Source organism: Accipiter gentilis, chromosome 31, assembly GCF_929443795.1.
Source record: "Accipiter gentilis chromosome 31, bAccGen1.1, whole genome shotgun sequence".
NCBI lineage: Eukaryota > Metazoa > Chordata > Aves > Accipitriformes > Accipitridae > Astur > Astur gentilis.
Window position 1 is genome coordinate 20,073,970 of NC_064910.1, and position 16,672 is coordinate 20,090,641.

General features: G+C 36.5%; 1 protein-coding gene across 6 annotated transcripts in view; it reads right to left on the reverse strand.

The window, feature by feature from the left end:
• AP1S2 (adaptor related protein complex 1 subunit sigma 2) overlaps positions 1-16,672 on the reverse strand; it is a 32,792-nt gene that overhangs the window by 6,373 nt on the left and 9,747 nt on the right. For 2 of the 6 annotated variants that reach the window (XR_007510180.1, XM_049834218.1), the window contains exon 4: positions 16,324-16,461. Coding sequence is in view for 3 of the 6 variants with exons in the window: in XM_049834218.1 (XP_049690175.1) it covers positions 16,324-16,461 (138 nt within the window). In the remaining 3 variants the exon portion in view is untranslated. Of the gene's footprint in view, positions 1-6,758; positions 6,792-7,856; positions 7,952-15,908; positions 15,941-16,323; positions 16,462-16,672 lie in introns of all 6 variants that reach the window. The other 4 variants (XR_007510179.1, XR_007510178.1, XM_049834220.1 and 1 more) reach the window with 4 other exon arrangements.

Below are 16,672 nucleotides of genomic sequence, written 5' to 3' on the forward strand. Positions count from 1 at the left end.
GCTTTTGGATTATGCTGCTGAACTCAATACTCTCTTACATTACTAGCATGAATGTTAGTATACAATCCATTGAAAGATGAGTTAGAAAGCAAGCAATACTCAGTTTTTTGTATTAAAATCAGTGCCATGAAGACAGATGTGGACTTTTTAATGGAGTAATAGCAATTTAGGAGTATCAGCCTCACATATGCCCGTTCCACATTTTCGGGGGGACGGGGGGGACACCCACAACTCTCTGCATATTGGTTACCATCTTTTGTGATGTGACAATTAAAACCTTCAATCTATTTTAGTATCCTAGCCCCAAAAATCCTACAACAGAACTGAGACTTCTGAACCTAACAATTTCCTCTGTGCCATCTCAGTTTATTCACACATTCAAGCTTGTACATTTTAAAATTCTAGTCTCCAATTACAAAAAAGCACAACAAATATACCCTAGAAGCTTTACAGGATTTATACTGCTTTTCAGTACCAGTACTCTGAACATTATTCTGTAGTAGTTAAAATTATTCTGAACAAGCCAACTACAAATCCAGTAGTTATCAAACTAATAGCAGCTATAGCTCAGTGGCAGTTGCAAATAAGTTGTACGAAGTCTGCTGTGATTTTTGGTAGAATTCAAAAGAATTTGGTATATAATAGAGAATTACAAATGTGAATTTTAACTCTTAAAACCTCTCTTACTGCTTAACTCAAATGCCAGCCTACATTAAAAAAATGCTGAGGCATATTCCTAACTGGAAAAGGAATTGCATGATGGTGGTATACATACTAACCCCAAGGAGTAGAAGCTTTGACTAAAAAGAAAATACTAACTCTAGAACTTCTGGAGCCTCCACAGACAAAAAATTCCCAGAGAAATTACTTATGGAAAACTTCTGCTTTACTTAACACTGCTAGCATGATACAGATTCAGGAAGACAACCGAAAAAACAGGCATATTTTGTTACAATCTGAAATGTCCAATTTTTACAGTTCTGTATTTTCAGTTTTTACCTGGACATGTATGTACACATGTGACTGTGATTCTCCTTCATCTTGAAAAACAAAGTCATGTCTTCCAGTGTTTCACCCTTGGAAACCTGGAGCCAAAGTTGGTGTCTTCACTGAAATGCCTGTCAAATCTCATAACAGATTTCTCAAATTTACAACAACTCTCTGGACGGAAAGGAGAGTGAGAGCAGCTCACTTTCTAGCACTCTTACGAGGTCGATTACCATTGACTGTTGCTGTGTTCAAAGATTATCCCAGGCTGCACACATTCTTTTGCACACTCTTTGGCCTGGAAGCACTGACCATGTTCCCTTTTACAAAACTGGTATCAACAAGTAAGGACGTGGAAGTGTTAATTTCATTTTTATCCACTTGTTACCTGTCAGTACTTTCCAAACTTCTACTCTCCCACATACTCCCAGGGTATTCCCCACCTTGTTCATATTTTCAATGGTTTATAACTTGAGAAATTAACTGTCTTTGATTGATGTGAAAATCCTGGTACACAAAATCAGATGATTGACTCAAATTACTGTTATGGGATTAGTGTCTCATCTTGACAGAAATTCATTATCTACTGATAAAGCAAGATAGATTGCCAGATAACAATAGGAAGAAAGCAGTTATTTTGCTCCTGGCAGCTTTTTAGCTTACAGAACATGTAAACACCACCTGCAACTAGACTAGCAATAAACTGACATTGTAGAGGTAAATCTAGAAGATTAAATGGAACACAACAGTAACCAAGATATGAAGTGATAACAGCAATATTGTGAGATGGGAAACACTGCAGTTTCAGTGAAACCTCTGTACCCCACTGAGGACATCCAAGACCATCACGTACAAAGGCTCTGGCACTGTGAGCGGCCTGACAAACAACAGAAAAGAAAAAGTTTTGAAAAATTATTTGTCATCACAGAACTACAGTATCTCACAAGCTCGAACTATGATTTGTTAATTTTTTTACTGCATTCCCTGCCACATTGTCTCCAGAGCAGTTAGCCTGCTGGTCTGAATACCAGAAAAGACAATTTGGGGGAGAGGACAGGTATCAACTTCCACAATCAGCATCTAGACTACCTTGCCTTCCTTCTGTGGGACTCTGCAGACCTCAGACAACACCTGAGCCTGTGAAGCATGTCCTTAAGATAGCTAGCTACCTGGATCTAATGAGTTTATAAATGAGTTGATATAGCAGCTAGGGAAAGAGGCAATGGTATCCTTACAGCACAATACAATGGGAAACTAACATGAAATACTACCTCTGAAAAATCATCACTTATTTAAAAATTTGCATGTAGATTGTTTATCTGACTTTAACACATAGGTCTTAGATCCTAGTTTTGCCAAAGCAGTAATAGGTCTACAATACAAGCTGCACACTGCAATTCCACAATGTTTTAAAGTTACTAGAATCCATCTTTCTCAAACTGACATCTGTGTTTACAACTCATTTTAAAAAGCTAATAATACTCTCTTAAATTGTCAGCCTGAGGCACCAGAGATTTGTAAATTAGAAAAATGGTAGAGCTGATTTTAGTCAACAGAACTATTTAGCTAGCCCAACCCAACTGACATTTTTCTCAGTCAACTCTGTCATGACCCAACCTAATTAAAAATCATAATTAAACTAAAGTTAAAGGGACTTAATTTAATCCAGTCCCCCAAACAGCATACCTATAACATTCCTGAGAGATATTTCATCTGTTAAAGGCATCCAGTGATGGAAACTTTTTAATGCCGCCCCCCTCCCCCCCCGGCTATCTACTTCAATGCTTCATTCACCACCACCACTGGAAAATTTGCCTAACATCTACTTTGAAATTTTCTTGCTCCAACTTAAGCTATGTCTTTAGTGCACAAGAAAACAGTCTCTTTCCTCAGGCAAGAGAGAAACAAGAAATGATTTATGCCTACACCAAACTGACTCAAGTTCAGTGTTCTGCAGTGCTGCCATTTACTAACATCACACAGCGGTGACATGGACTTCATGAATACTTGGCATACCTTCTTTTTCAGGGAGTTTGCTTAGGTTTTTGTTTTAACTTATTTCCCATCAAAACCAGCACAAAACCTATGAAGGCAAGCCATGTTAACCTGCAGACAAAAATTACAACTACTACCTTTTGATAAACACTTGGCTTTTTTTTTTTCACCCAGCATCTAAACAAACCCTAAGCTAGAACAGACAAGAGGCAGGACCATGGAGTGCACAGCAGTTTGGGAACAATTATACAGAAAAAGGCTATGGGGAAAAGAGGGGAGGAATGAGAGTTTGTTTAGAAACATGAAGTTCTTACAGCAGGAAGAGATTTTAACAAGCTCTTATTTAGCAATGCTTCCGAAGCAATTACTTTTACACCCTACTTCCAAATCTTTATTAGGAAGTATTTCCAATGAAAGTCTGGGTATTGGGTCTGGCTGAGATGCAGTTAATTCTCCTCATAGGAGCCCTCATAGTGCTGTGTTCTGCATTGGTAGCCAGAAAGGTGTTGATAACACTCCAGTGTTTTGCCTACTGCTGAGCAGCACTGGCACAGCGTCAAAGCTGTCTCTCCAACATTTTCGCCCCCCTCAACAGCAGGCTGGGGCTGGGCAAGATCTTGGGAGGAGACATAGCCAGGACAGCTGACCTAAACCAACCAAATGGATATTGCATACCATATGACATCAGCTCAGCTATAAAAGCTAAGTAAAGGGAGACAGAAGGGGGGCATTTTCATCTTCCAGAGCAACCACTACATGTACTGAAGCCCTGCTTATCAGGAAATAGCCAGACATCACCTGCTGATGGGAAGTAGAGAATAACATCATTTGTTTTCCTTTGCTTTCATGTGCATGGCCTTTGCTTTCACTTTATTAAACTGCCCTTATCTTTACCCATGAGCCTTTTGTTACGTTTTCTCTCCCCTATCCAGCTGAGGGGGGAAGTGATAGAGCAGCTTTTGTGGGCACCTGGCACCTAGCCAGGGTCAACCCACCACAGGTTGCTTTAAGAAACTGCTGCTGTTCACCTGCCTTTTCAGGGATTTCAAAATAGTAGAGTATCTGTTTCTCAATCTTTGGTTAGCTAACTATTCAGAAACTCCAATTACACAGTTATTGGGAAAATCCTACTTTACTTTCAAAGGACAGCAAAGGGTTTTCTCATAGAGCCTAGAAACACCCATGAGGTCTTGAACACATTCAAAGACAAATAGTAACTATGACGCTGTTCAAAACCAAAGAACAATCCTACATCAATGCCAACTCCAAGTCAAGACCTTGTCTGCAGCTTCCTATACAGAGAGGACAAAAAAAGAAATCTTCAAGATTGGTGCAAATTAGTCAACACCATACTCAACTAGAGTCTGAAACAGCAACAGTCACCATGCAAGCATTGTTCAGCAAAACATCCTAGCATATGCACACACTTCAGCTCTAAAACATCACCTCAACAGACAACAGCAGAAGGATATGACAAGATCAGCAGTGGCCTGCCTCCCTCCCTGTCAAAAGCAGAAGTTAAAATATCAGTGGAACGTTCATGTACTGTAACCAGATAATAGTGGGTGCTTTCTGCTTTAGTTGCTATTCTGATCTGTTGGATCTGCTGGATCAGAGGTGATAATCGCTCGGTGAGGCAGTGCTTTATACCTGCCAGTCAGTTGTTAAGCAGGGAGCTATGAAGAATTGACAGTCTAATCTTTAAGGGTAAGGATGGTTCTAAGCATCCACTGTAGGGTCCACTTGCCCACCACAAAAACACAAAAAGCAAATACTACCGCTGAACACTTTTGTATTGTGAAGCTAGAGCCAAGATTATTACAAATCACAGAGTTCTCTATCACATAATCCCACAGTGTCTGTACATTTGGTAGTTTGCCAAACTACACACATAAGGATTCATTGGTGTTTTCTTTCATTTTCTTCCAGCACTGCAGCTACAGGTTTGGATTACCTATTTCCTTTTGCTTAAGGAACTGTTTCTTAAACTGCAGGGCTGTATCTCTGAAGGGATGACCAGAATATACTGCTGTAAGAAGCCATGTCACATCCAATATCATTCAGCTTCCATGGCAATGGCGTTTACGCATTCCTCTTCCTTCCTGTTTCCGCAGCATTTTGCCTTATAGTTGTTTGGACGAATGTTTGCAGGGCCAAGTTGTAAACACGGAAAAGAAAAGCTGCTGACTATGTTTTTAAAGATGAGCAATTTAAATTGGATCTGTTTAAATGCATCTGAACTCCAGTTCTAGAATGGTCATATAAATAGTTTCTCTGGCACAAAGGAAAGAGGCAGGGAAAGGACAACCGAAAACTCCGTCAGCCAATACTGCTGCTGAAGCTCCCTGCCACACTCCTATGACTCAGGCCAACAGCAGGGGTGCAGCATAAAGTCAGGTAAATTAGAACTTACCTAACTATGCTAGCTGACTTGGGTGTTCACAGCAGACATGAATCAAGCCAAGATACATGGGGAACACTGGCTTTTTAAAACACTTAGATACACTAGTAATTGTGAAAAAAACAAAATTTAAGTTACACTATTAGCTTTAGCAAAAGTCCCAGCTGTCACCAAAAGCAGCTGCCTTTTACTTCCCTTTTCAATGCCACTGCTTTCCTCCTCCTGGCACTTCCCTCATGCTCCCCTGTGTATTCTCAGATTTTACCCAACAAGCTAGGAGCCACATAATCACAGGGCAAGTGGATCAACACAAGTGCCACCACAAAGGTAGCAGCAGGAAGGATCTGTCTTTCTTAACAAGAGTCACTGTCAGCATGGTTTTAGGTGATGAGAAAACTGAACCCTGACTCAAGACCATGACTTCACCACCTGTAAACTCTTGATACAAAGCATATGTTTATTCAATAGAACTTGAGTGTACAATAAAAAGATTTCACCCTGTCTATTTGTATACCACTTTGGTTTTTCAACATTATACAAGGCTTACCTTAAATTTAACCAAATTCTGTATGGAATAGACTACTGAATATGTGGCTTATTACACCTGCCATACAGCACCTGTAGAACTCAACACCCTAGTTTACAAGCAAATCTCTCTGAAACAGCCCTCTACTCATTTAGTGCTTTTTTATGCTTGATCGAGTAACACAGATTAAATAATTTGAAGCTGTATAACCTATAAGTTAAATATCAGGTTAATCCAAGCACAGAAGCTGTATGAGTCAAACTCCTCCCCTTGCCCAAAGATAACCTTCTTTACCTCAGGAGATCTTTCTTTAACACAGATCATCTTCATTCCAATATACAACCTGCAGTTCCTTCCTGCAGGAAAACTATCCCCATCTCTTATGTGCAACCATCTATCTGTCCCTCTCCAGTCACCCCAGCAGATGCCATCCCCTTGTCTCCATATTCTGTGGAATCATGACAATCATGTAAATTAAGTTCTGTACACAGCAACTATTCCTTCACTCCTTACAAGGAAGGGTACAGGCCAGGAATAAGCACCCCATGAGCATGTGAAAATGCCACTGTGTTTAAATTCATGGGGACAAAGCACATTTCTTCAACTAAAACTGTGCCCATACATAGAATTCATCAGGGACATACTGTAGACAAGTAAAGCAGAGTCACACAGAATTCACTAAGCCTGAGCTTACATGTTCCAGAATTGGTCTGTAGCCATCTAAGACAACAAAAAAGATTCAGACTCCTAAGTAAAAGCTCTATGCTTAGCATAGGTCCAAAACAATATAAATACTTTTTAAAGTTTTAATCACAAGGAAACTTTTATAATCACAGTATTAATACTAACCTCACCATGAGAATCATACTCTTCGTACATGAACTTGTTATGATGAAGAGGAGAGAAAAAGCAATAAACATGGGGGAAAAAAACGTGGAAAAAATCAAGCTTGAGCATTTAGGTTTTCTTCTTGTTTTAGAATATGTCCAAACTAATATAAAAAAATCTATTTTGAACAAATTACTTGTCTGCCCTAATTCTACAGGTCCAACACACAAGCAGGCTATTAGCTACTCCCCATTCCCCAACACAGATCAACAGCTGTACCATATACTAGGTAACTTTCAAATGGTAAAAAAACCATAAACCAACAATGAATTTGATTTTGAACATGTTACAAAATATTGTCTATTATAATAATTTTCTTTTGTCTGGAAACTAAATCCTGATATTTATAAAGCTGCATATGAAATTAGATCTATTACTGCAGTTCCACATTACAAAAGCCAATTTGTTTACTTAACTACTTGTTTATCATGATATCAAGTAAGCAGTGGACTAAAGTTTTATCCAGCAAATCATTTTCATGTGCGTTTTAAACTTGGCTTACGTAAAATAAAATCTTACCTTTATTAGTAGGACTGCCACAATGTATTCCACTTATGCTTTGGACAAAAATATGTTGCAATGCACTATATATGCAAATAAGCTTTGTTCTGTCATGCAGCATCCGGCACTTGATATACAGTCAATTGCAGCAGCACCCAGTCTTTTTAGGGCCCATTTTCTTTGCACAGCAGGTGTAAACAGCTCATTTTCCAGTAAATACATATTTACATAGGTTGATTGTAAGTAAACAAAGCCAAACGTCTGTTTAGTTATTAGTTTTGGTATCCATTTCTCTAACTTGCATTATCCCACTTAATTATCAACACCAAAGAAAGCCAGTAGAAGTCAGACACTTCAGGTTGATGCGGTTAGTACAAAAAAGGAAAATAAAAAGGAACACTCAAAGCACTCTTCAAAGACCATCATGCAAGTGTTGCAGAAAGTTAAGCCCATCACCCACTTTGTGTTTACCCTTGCAAGGACTTAATTACACGTGCAGCAGTCTTTGCATAGCACCCATTTAATCCATGCCACCAAAATGGTAAACTTGGTAGTTACCAATCATTTAGATGGGGGTCAAACGGGCTAATGCCTTAGATTGCTCTTAATCATAAGATATCCTCAGACAAACCTCCCCAGTCTTCATTCTGGCTCTACAAACACAAAATCAAGCAGCAGTGAAAATGTAATACCAACTACTTAAAAAAACAAACAAAAAACCCACAAAAACAACCCCAACATCTGCCCAATTATTTACAGCTTATTTCCATTTAAAACAAGAGTTAGAAAATATTCTAAACTATATACAAAAGTAAATTCAGTTATTTCACTTAAATGTGTTTCAGCTATTGTTCTTAAGTTAATACAATTTTATTAGGTCCTACTAAAAGTCCACTGTTAAGAAAGCAAACAACAAATGCATCAGTAAAAAACATCTGTTCAAAGACCTCAAGTAGATGCATTAAAAAACCTTGTAAGTTTATTTTTCATTTCTTAACAAGATAAAGGATATTAGTACCTTAAAAAAATAAGTTTGAGAGCCATTTAAAAAGCTTCACCTGTGCTTGAAGCAGTATTAACTGAAAGATTTTTTTTAAAAAGAGAACTTAAGAGCATTTTTCATTATTATAACAGATTAAGAGCATAATAGAATAGGATGCTACCAAATTTACATATATTTAATTCGGCAACTAAGTTTCACACAGTATTATTAGTAACACTGATATTAAAGTAAGGCTTGTTCCATGAAAGGAAATAGAGTTTCATTCAACTTATCTACCTACCATCCCTGAAGTAATTTAAACAATTTAATTCAAGAGCTATGTAATCATATTTATTATTAAGTCATCATTATTACTTGCTGAGCTGTATGTGATAAGCCAGTCATCTTCATGTAGTAATGCTTGGTGCAAAAGTTGAACATTTTCACTTTAAATAATCTGTTAATCAAACATAGGTTTCTCAAAGAATTGTGAACAGTAGGTCTTCTCAAACTTTTTTTTGCCTTTTTAAAATCAAATTCTCAGCATAAGATTTTAAAATAGATACACTTTTAATGCATCTTGATATCCAGCACTAGAACTACTACTGTTGCTAGACAGCTTGGCAACAAAAACAGAGCTTCTTCCTTAAAAATAATAAATAAAAGCTCCAAAACACATACCAGCAATGTTCCTGACATCTGTACAACACACAGATAAGACCACAAAGAAATGAGAATCTAAAAACCCAACACAATGGGATGTCTCCTGGGGGAGTTCATATTCTTTTCACCTACTATTCTGTGGCACTCTAAAACCATCTTCACAGGTAGTGAGAATTTTAGGAAAGGGTAGTAGCACTGCAACATGACACATCATCTCAGACAACTGTCAGACACCAGAGTAAAAATGGAATTTTCTCCTATCTCAAGGTCCAAACATTAACATTGCTCTTTTCAGCATTCTGCCAGATTCAGGGAACACGTTCTATTAAAATGCAGATTAACGTGCTCATTCAGAAAGAGCATCTAATTTTGAAGATAAGATTCTCCTTACTGTCAAGCAGTCCTCTGCAATTGTTCATTGAATTTATGATGTTTATTGACCAAAAGCACACAACTAAGCTTCTGAAAACAGCTATGGCATATGCAGCAGCGCTAAGATTTTCATTGTATCACCCTGACACAGTGCTTCCACAGACAGCAACAGACTATCTCTGGAGAAAAATCTATCAGTTTAGTGTACAGATAATAAATATACCCTTAATAGAATTAGAATCTATGAGGAGTGTGGTGTACTGTTAATATACCCTCAACAGTTCTACAAGAATTGCTTATATCAATGAATGATCAACTTCGTAGGTAGTTTTGTGAAGTGGATGTTGTTGGATCAGTATTGGAATTCACATCAGAGAGGGTACTGAATAGTTACCAGACAGCAAGGACTTCACTTACACTAGTTTGTCTTACTTATAATTGAAACTTCTTAGTGTTTTGATTTGCAAAGCTGACTGAATGATACTGATATGGAAGTCTCCTTCCTTACAACTTGAGTCTTAACTTCTCATCAGCATTTTGATTTCTTTAATAGAATAAGACTACTCACACCTTACATGCATACACACTAAGCAAAACAGGAAAAAACGGAGAATATTATAGAGACAGATTTACTAAAATGGTATTTTAAAGGTCTGAACAAAAGCTCTTCAGGTGAGAAGTGGACTGCTTTATAATTTTCAATTCATAAAGCCAAGGACAGATTAAGATTTAACAACATGTTTCTGGAAAGACAACTGGATTTCTGAAGCATTTAGAAATCACAGCCTGCAAATCTAAGTCCTAAGCATCATGACACATCCAGAAAAGCAAGAAGCTTCACAAGGAACATTAAGATGCTGAACTGCATTTTTCCAAAAATAATCAGAAGACTCACGTACAGACCAGTAAATACTTAAGTTACCAGAAAATAAGCAGTGTGAGAACAGGAAGGACATGAAGTATGGCATGGTAACTTCTGGATGCTCAATGCCACTTCAAGACAGCATTTAAATCTGAAAAGGTTAACTTCCCCTCCCCCCATTCCTACTTCAGAATAAAACAGAGATGCAGGTTCTACTATTAATTTTCTGGACCAATTCCTAGTACTTTAAACGGAAGAGTATGATTTGGTACATATTTGCAGGAAAGCTTACTCCACTGTACAAGAAGGACAGTTCAAAAGTATCTATTAAAAATATGGAAACAGCTTTGATAAAGGGTTACAAACCTGTCTGCTACTATTAAATTTACAACTAGTTGTCTTTAGAGGTTTGTTCCAAAGAGAAGTGATGTACCTACGATTACTGATTACATGTATTCTTACAGTTCATTCCATCTAAAGTCCAGCTGAATTTATATTAGGTTTTTATGAAGCTATGGTGACTTAGAAAACTGTTGGCAGGTTTTATCAGCAATTTTATAAACTCAATAGTCTATAGTACAGTCAATGACAAGCAAGATAGCCATAAACATATATATATGAAGTCAGAAATACAGTTCTATATAGATTTTAATTTACTTTTTACTTGAACAGAATGCTACAAAGAGCAATTAACACAAAACATACACAAAGAATAGATGATAGCATGACAGGGCTTGGAACTTTAACTGACACATTTGGAAACACCATGCTCCCACAGTTCCACACAATCAAACACTTTATCTCCTTGCTCTCCATCCTGTGATCGCCGAATTGAAGCAGCAGTGTAGTTTTTATGAGAAGAATAACCTATATTGAAACTGAACAACAAATTAACAAATTTTCCGAAGAGATGCAAGTAAATTTTTCCAAAGTGAAGCATATTACATATACAATCTTATAGCGCACCACTGTAGTTCAAGCACATATACAAGGCCTACTTCATTCAAAAAATAACCATCTGTTCAATTGATGTGGGGAAAATGAACACAAAAGCAACTGACCTCTTCACTTAAGCACAATATGCTTTATCTTGGTTTTGAGTAATAAGTTTCGTGACAAACTATGGCAGTCTTTAAGAATAAGCAATTCAATTTTTTATTCCCAAGACTGGAGGTAAAAAAAAAGAATCTCTCACACTCAAAGTATCTTACAAAAAGCCTTTTCCACATGCACACATTTTCTCACCTACTACTTAAAAAGCACCTACATTTTGAACAGCACAATTAAGAAAGCATGCAATACCTCAAAGAGTAATTAAATTGAATGCACATTCCCAAACTGGACTTATTTATACTGCTTATGTATAGATTTTACCTATCATATAAAATCAGAAATAGTTTTATTCCAGGTTCTTAAGTAACATCTAGAACCAATACCATAAGCAAGCTCACTTTATTTGTGATCAAAGTATCAGAGTCAATACCTTCAATATAAATGGGCAAGGCATACACTTCATACTTAAACCAAAAGATCAAACAAGCTAACTGCATTATAACCTCTTTCCTGTTACATATCCAACATCCTTCAGGGACTGGAGTCTGAAATGCATTTTACAAAAGTGTCAGCTACCAAGACACTACCACAACTTACTGTATCTTCTACAAGTTGGGAGGGATTCCAATCCACAAAGATCATAGCTATTTCCTAATTCTTAAATAATGAACTAACAATATATTCCTTTCTCTTCCATGCCAACTCTCATAGCTCCCCATACATATCTTCCAAAATGTAATTACAGATCATTATCTGTGCCTAAAATGAAGAACATACATGTCTTAAGAACTGCAGTCTTAAACTGACCAACCAAGCTGGCTACCTGAAACTGAGCCAGAAGTTACACATGAAGAACAGACAGCAGTGAAGGCAGTCAGATCTCCATTACAATAAAGATTTCATTATTCATTCTTGTTTCATGTCAAGAGGAATACAGGTATAGCCAAGGTAAATAATGTCACTGCCAACTTCAGAAGGCAGTCTATTTCAGTAGTCTACATTTAAGAGCTAACAAGTGAAAACTGAATTAATTGCATTAATTATGGTAAGTTCCTCAGGAGACTAGAACAAAGCAGGTGCTTACAGAGGCTGTTTCCTAAACCAGACAATAACCCTTATATTCCCACCCACTCGAGGCTTAAGTATCAGGTATTTTCTTTTGTCATTGCTAATGCCAACACTGCTTTACTTTGCCATATCTCAAGGACAACCTAATACCATACTGACACTATTATGCATCCTGTCAAACCTACAGTTTCCAATTAGCACATTTCATCTCCATGAAGAAAATTTTCATGGCATACACAGGAAACTCACCAAGTTTTAATTTCCAAAGATGCTCATTCTAAAACCAAAAGGTTAAATCTGCATAGCAACCCTAAGCATCTAGAGCACATCAGCTGACACTAACAATTTAAGCACCCTTCTGGATATAGGAGGAAGTGAAGGATTGGGATAGCAAGGGAAATAAGGTGAACTGATAGCATATCTATTATTCTTCATGTGGAAGGACTAGTAAATACAACCTGAGGCCAAACTCCAAGAGCCTAAGAAAAAACATTCACATAGCTTTTAGATTTTTGATCATTATTAAAATAGTGATGGAAACAAACAAGTGATTTGCTAATAGATCCACTGGCCTTTTTATTGAGATACCGCTTAAAAAAATATATATTTTAAGTATTTTAGATGCTCTGCAATCAACTATTAAAAGAATACATACACACCCAGAAAAGAATAGTGAACAAAATGGGGATAATTTCCAAAACACTTCTATAAAAAAATATGTAGAATGAATAACAAAACGAGTTTTCACTCAAAGCCAATGTTTAGGAACTTTCTTCCACTTCAAATGAAGATGAGCAAAGTCTGTATAGATTTGCTTGGTTTAGATTATTAGAATTATTAACTCCTTGATTTTAGTGTTTCAGCACAGTAAATGACCATGAACTTCCAAGCACCATACTGAATTACTTGGACCATCAAATAAAAACACAGCAGTTAAGACTTAAGTTAAAAAAATCAGATCCTCTTTTGCACAGAAGATTTTCTTGCTAGGTTCATGCATTAAAAAAATTTAAGTACTATGAAATCATGCACAGGATTATCTTTTAGCAGTTCCACACACCACATGTATACAAGTCATGCAACAACATAATGCATCTGCCTATTTTCTTCTCTCAGCGTAATTAAGTTGTTCACACAAGAAAAAACACCTTTTCAGAAATGCATGCCTTTGTAATCACTAGTTAAGTATTTAAAATTTCTATATCAAACAAGGTCTAAAATTATCAAACAAGACACATAACAGCATTCTTTTGAACAGAAATATTTCTAGCAATAGATTTACAAGGAAGCATGGAAGCACTGGAATAATTAGTTTTTACTACCATTCGTACAGATAACATCGCTAATATTGACAACTGACTATTGGTAAGTTAAAGTAGTAATAAATGGGCAGGTAAGGGAATGAATATTTGAGCTGAGCACATTACTGAAGAGCTAACAAGAAAATGAAGGTGGAAAAGGCTTCAAGGGTTAGTAGGTTTCAGGCACTCTAGCAGTTAGTAAGGGGACAGCACAGCAAGATCTTAATGACAAACTGAAGCAGGTGCTCAAACAGAAGTACATCCTGGAAAACTGCCACAGAAAATACAAGGCAAGGCTATTAAGAACTAATTCACTATTCAGCAATCTATCCCTCTGCCTATTTTTTTAACATCATGCAAATAGCCACTTAATGTATTTGTAATGATTTTCCTTTGTATAAGTATTCTGTACAGCTTTTAATCTTTAAGGTGCTTCATACATTAATGTATGTAGCATTACTAATTAATAATGTTGTATATTCAACACTGATTAGTAGTTTTTAAATTAGGCAATATAAGTATTCAGGGCCAAATAAAAGTCCTTTTGTTGCATATAATTAGAATCTGACATGGTCAAAACCAGACACACAGCCACCCTGCTAGAAATGGTTTGCATTTGGAATCAAACCGCATTTCATTCCAGTAGCTTTGAAGTATTCTAGAAAGCAAAAATTAACTGAAAGTACCAAAGAGTCTTCAGTTGTGACAAACTATTATTTTAACAACCCTCTTCAGACTCAGCATGCACATAGCAGCGGTTGATACAAAAAACAAACCTCTGCAGAAAGAGTCCAACTTTATTGGAAGCTCTATTTAAATACAAAGTCAGACTTCAATGGGGTTTATAAACTAAAACACATACATGGAGTAGTTTCATACTTGATCAACAGTCAATATAATACAACTAAGAATGAAAAACAAAAATAAAACATGACTACAGTGGTGCTGTGATAAACTGTTACATTCCAATTTAATGAGAAAAGATTTAATAAACCTTAACAGAACAGAAAGTCTCAGAGATAGGGAAAGGAAGGGTAATCAGAGTAAAGCTATCAGGGCAAGGGAAAAGTATCCCATTGAAAAATTGATACGTCCTTTTGCGAAAGATTTTTAACTTGAAATTATATTAATGTAAAGAGACAATGCTAATTGCTTGGATAGAAAAATCAGTAATTAATTCCTAGAGGTAAAATGCATTTTTGCTATAGAAGAACCCTAAGAAAATGATGAAAATAAAATTCAAAACCAGTGAGAATGAGAAAAAATACAGTAATTCTATTTTACATATCATTAACTGTGCATCTGCAGGAAACAGACTGGAATGGATAACTAATCTGTTATATCTGTTTTTATATAAAGAGGAGCAAAAAATTTTAAGAGAGTAAGGGGATTATTTCCCCCCCACCCTTTGTAAACTGCAACAGGACTTGTGGTTAAGATTAATTCCTTCTAAGAGTAAAGAAGGGCTCAACAAAAACTGCATCAGAACACAAGCAGTAAACAAGTGCATGTATTTCCTTCCCAGAAAAATAGCATAGCAAATCCGTGTGTAATGGCTGACCTTTTTCATAACACTAACTAGCTGTTGACAGACAAGAACTTTAATGTGCTGTGGATTTGCCTGTACTCTGAAAGGATTACAAACACAGCTACAAGGGTAAAGGACATTATGTGTTTCCCCATCCTATTAATACCACATTCAACAAAAAAGAGTACCAAGTGGAACACAGAATGGTTATATGAGAATTAAGCAATTAACTCACAGGACAAAATAACAAATTGAAGGTTCACACGAGGGGAAAAACAACCAGAGCAGCTTACATTTATATAGAATCTTACCCGTGAACCTGAGTACATTTAAAAAAATTAAGGTTCATCACCCCTGTTAAGCCACATGTTCCATTGACTTGCACACAACACTGATGATTCCCCCAGCACACCAGAATTCTATGACTTCCATTTAGACATTCAAGGACCTTAACACTGACCTCAAGACTACAGCAATTCAGTAAAACAAAACAAAAAAACAGCATAGGATGGAGAAACATGGGGAAATGACACCAAGTTTTTCTATACCATTGGACCCCTTCCCTTCAAATGTTTTCCAAAGAAAAATGGTAGAGATGCAATCTGTCTTCGAAGTTAATGAACAAAAAAAGCATTCAAAGTGAAAAAACAAATGTTCTTATACTTCATTTTGTTATGTTTCTATGGCACTACTATTACTGCTTTATCAACTGAAAAGACAGAAATGTTCCAGAGTAAGCAACCTACAGCAGAAAGGCAGGTCTTTAGAATAAGAACTATACCTGAATGAGTCTCAAAGAAGAGAGTCTAGCTTCTGGATTTCAGCAATGAAACAGTAAAGAAGTGAACATGCATCAGGTATAACAAAAAACTAATGGTTGATTAATAAAAAGAAGAAATGAAGACAAACAAAACTAAGTTAAAGCAGCATGAACTATCACCATCTAGGTATACACATAAAACAGCCAATTGCATGTCTAGCAAAACATAAAAATCACAGTAGGTTACAACATAAACATGCCAAACAAAATGAAAAGAACAGATAACATCACCATATAGCACAATTAGGACAACTAACTAGAAACTACATGCTAAGCATGCTAAAAAGCACTTTCTACAAGCTTAGAAAAACAGGAGCTTTTTCAAATCACAGCCTACCATGCTGATACTTTGGCCAGAGAAGCTGAATTTGCTTACCTCCTGTAAGAGATCTGCTTGTTCAATGGCTTTGAGAACATTTTTCTTGGAAGTCTCTTGAACTTCCCCTCCTAAAAGGAACTCATCCAGAATGAAATAGGCTTTTTCGAAATTGAAGATGATATCAAGTTCACACACCTAAAAAAACCCATCAAGCATTATTGCAGAGTGTGAGGATACCATCTATTGAGGTATATGCTCTCACAAAGCTTAACTTGTTCAGAGCTTCACCAAACTTCACCAAATCAAGATATTAGCCTCAGGCTATAACCTTTTAAGAAATGGGGCAACAACAAAAAACAACAATCAAGTCCTTTGAGAAAAAAATGAATGGAAAAAATTTTTTGCT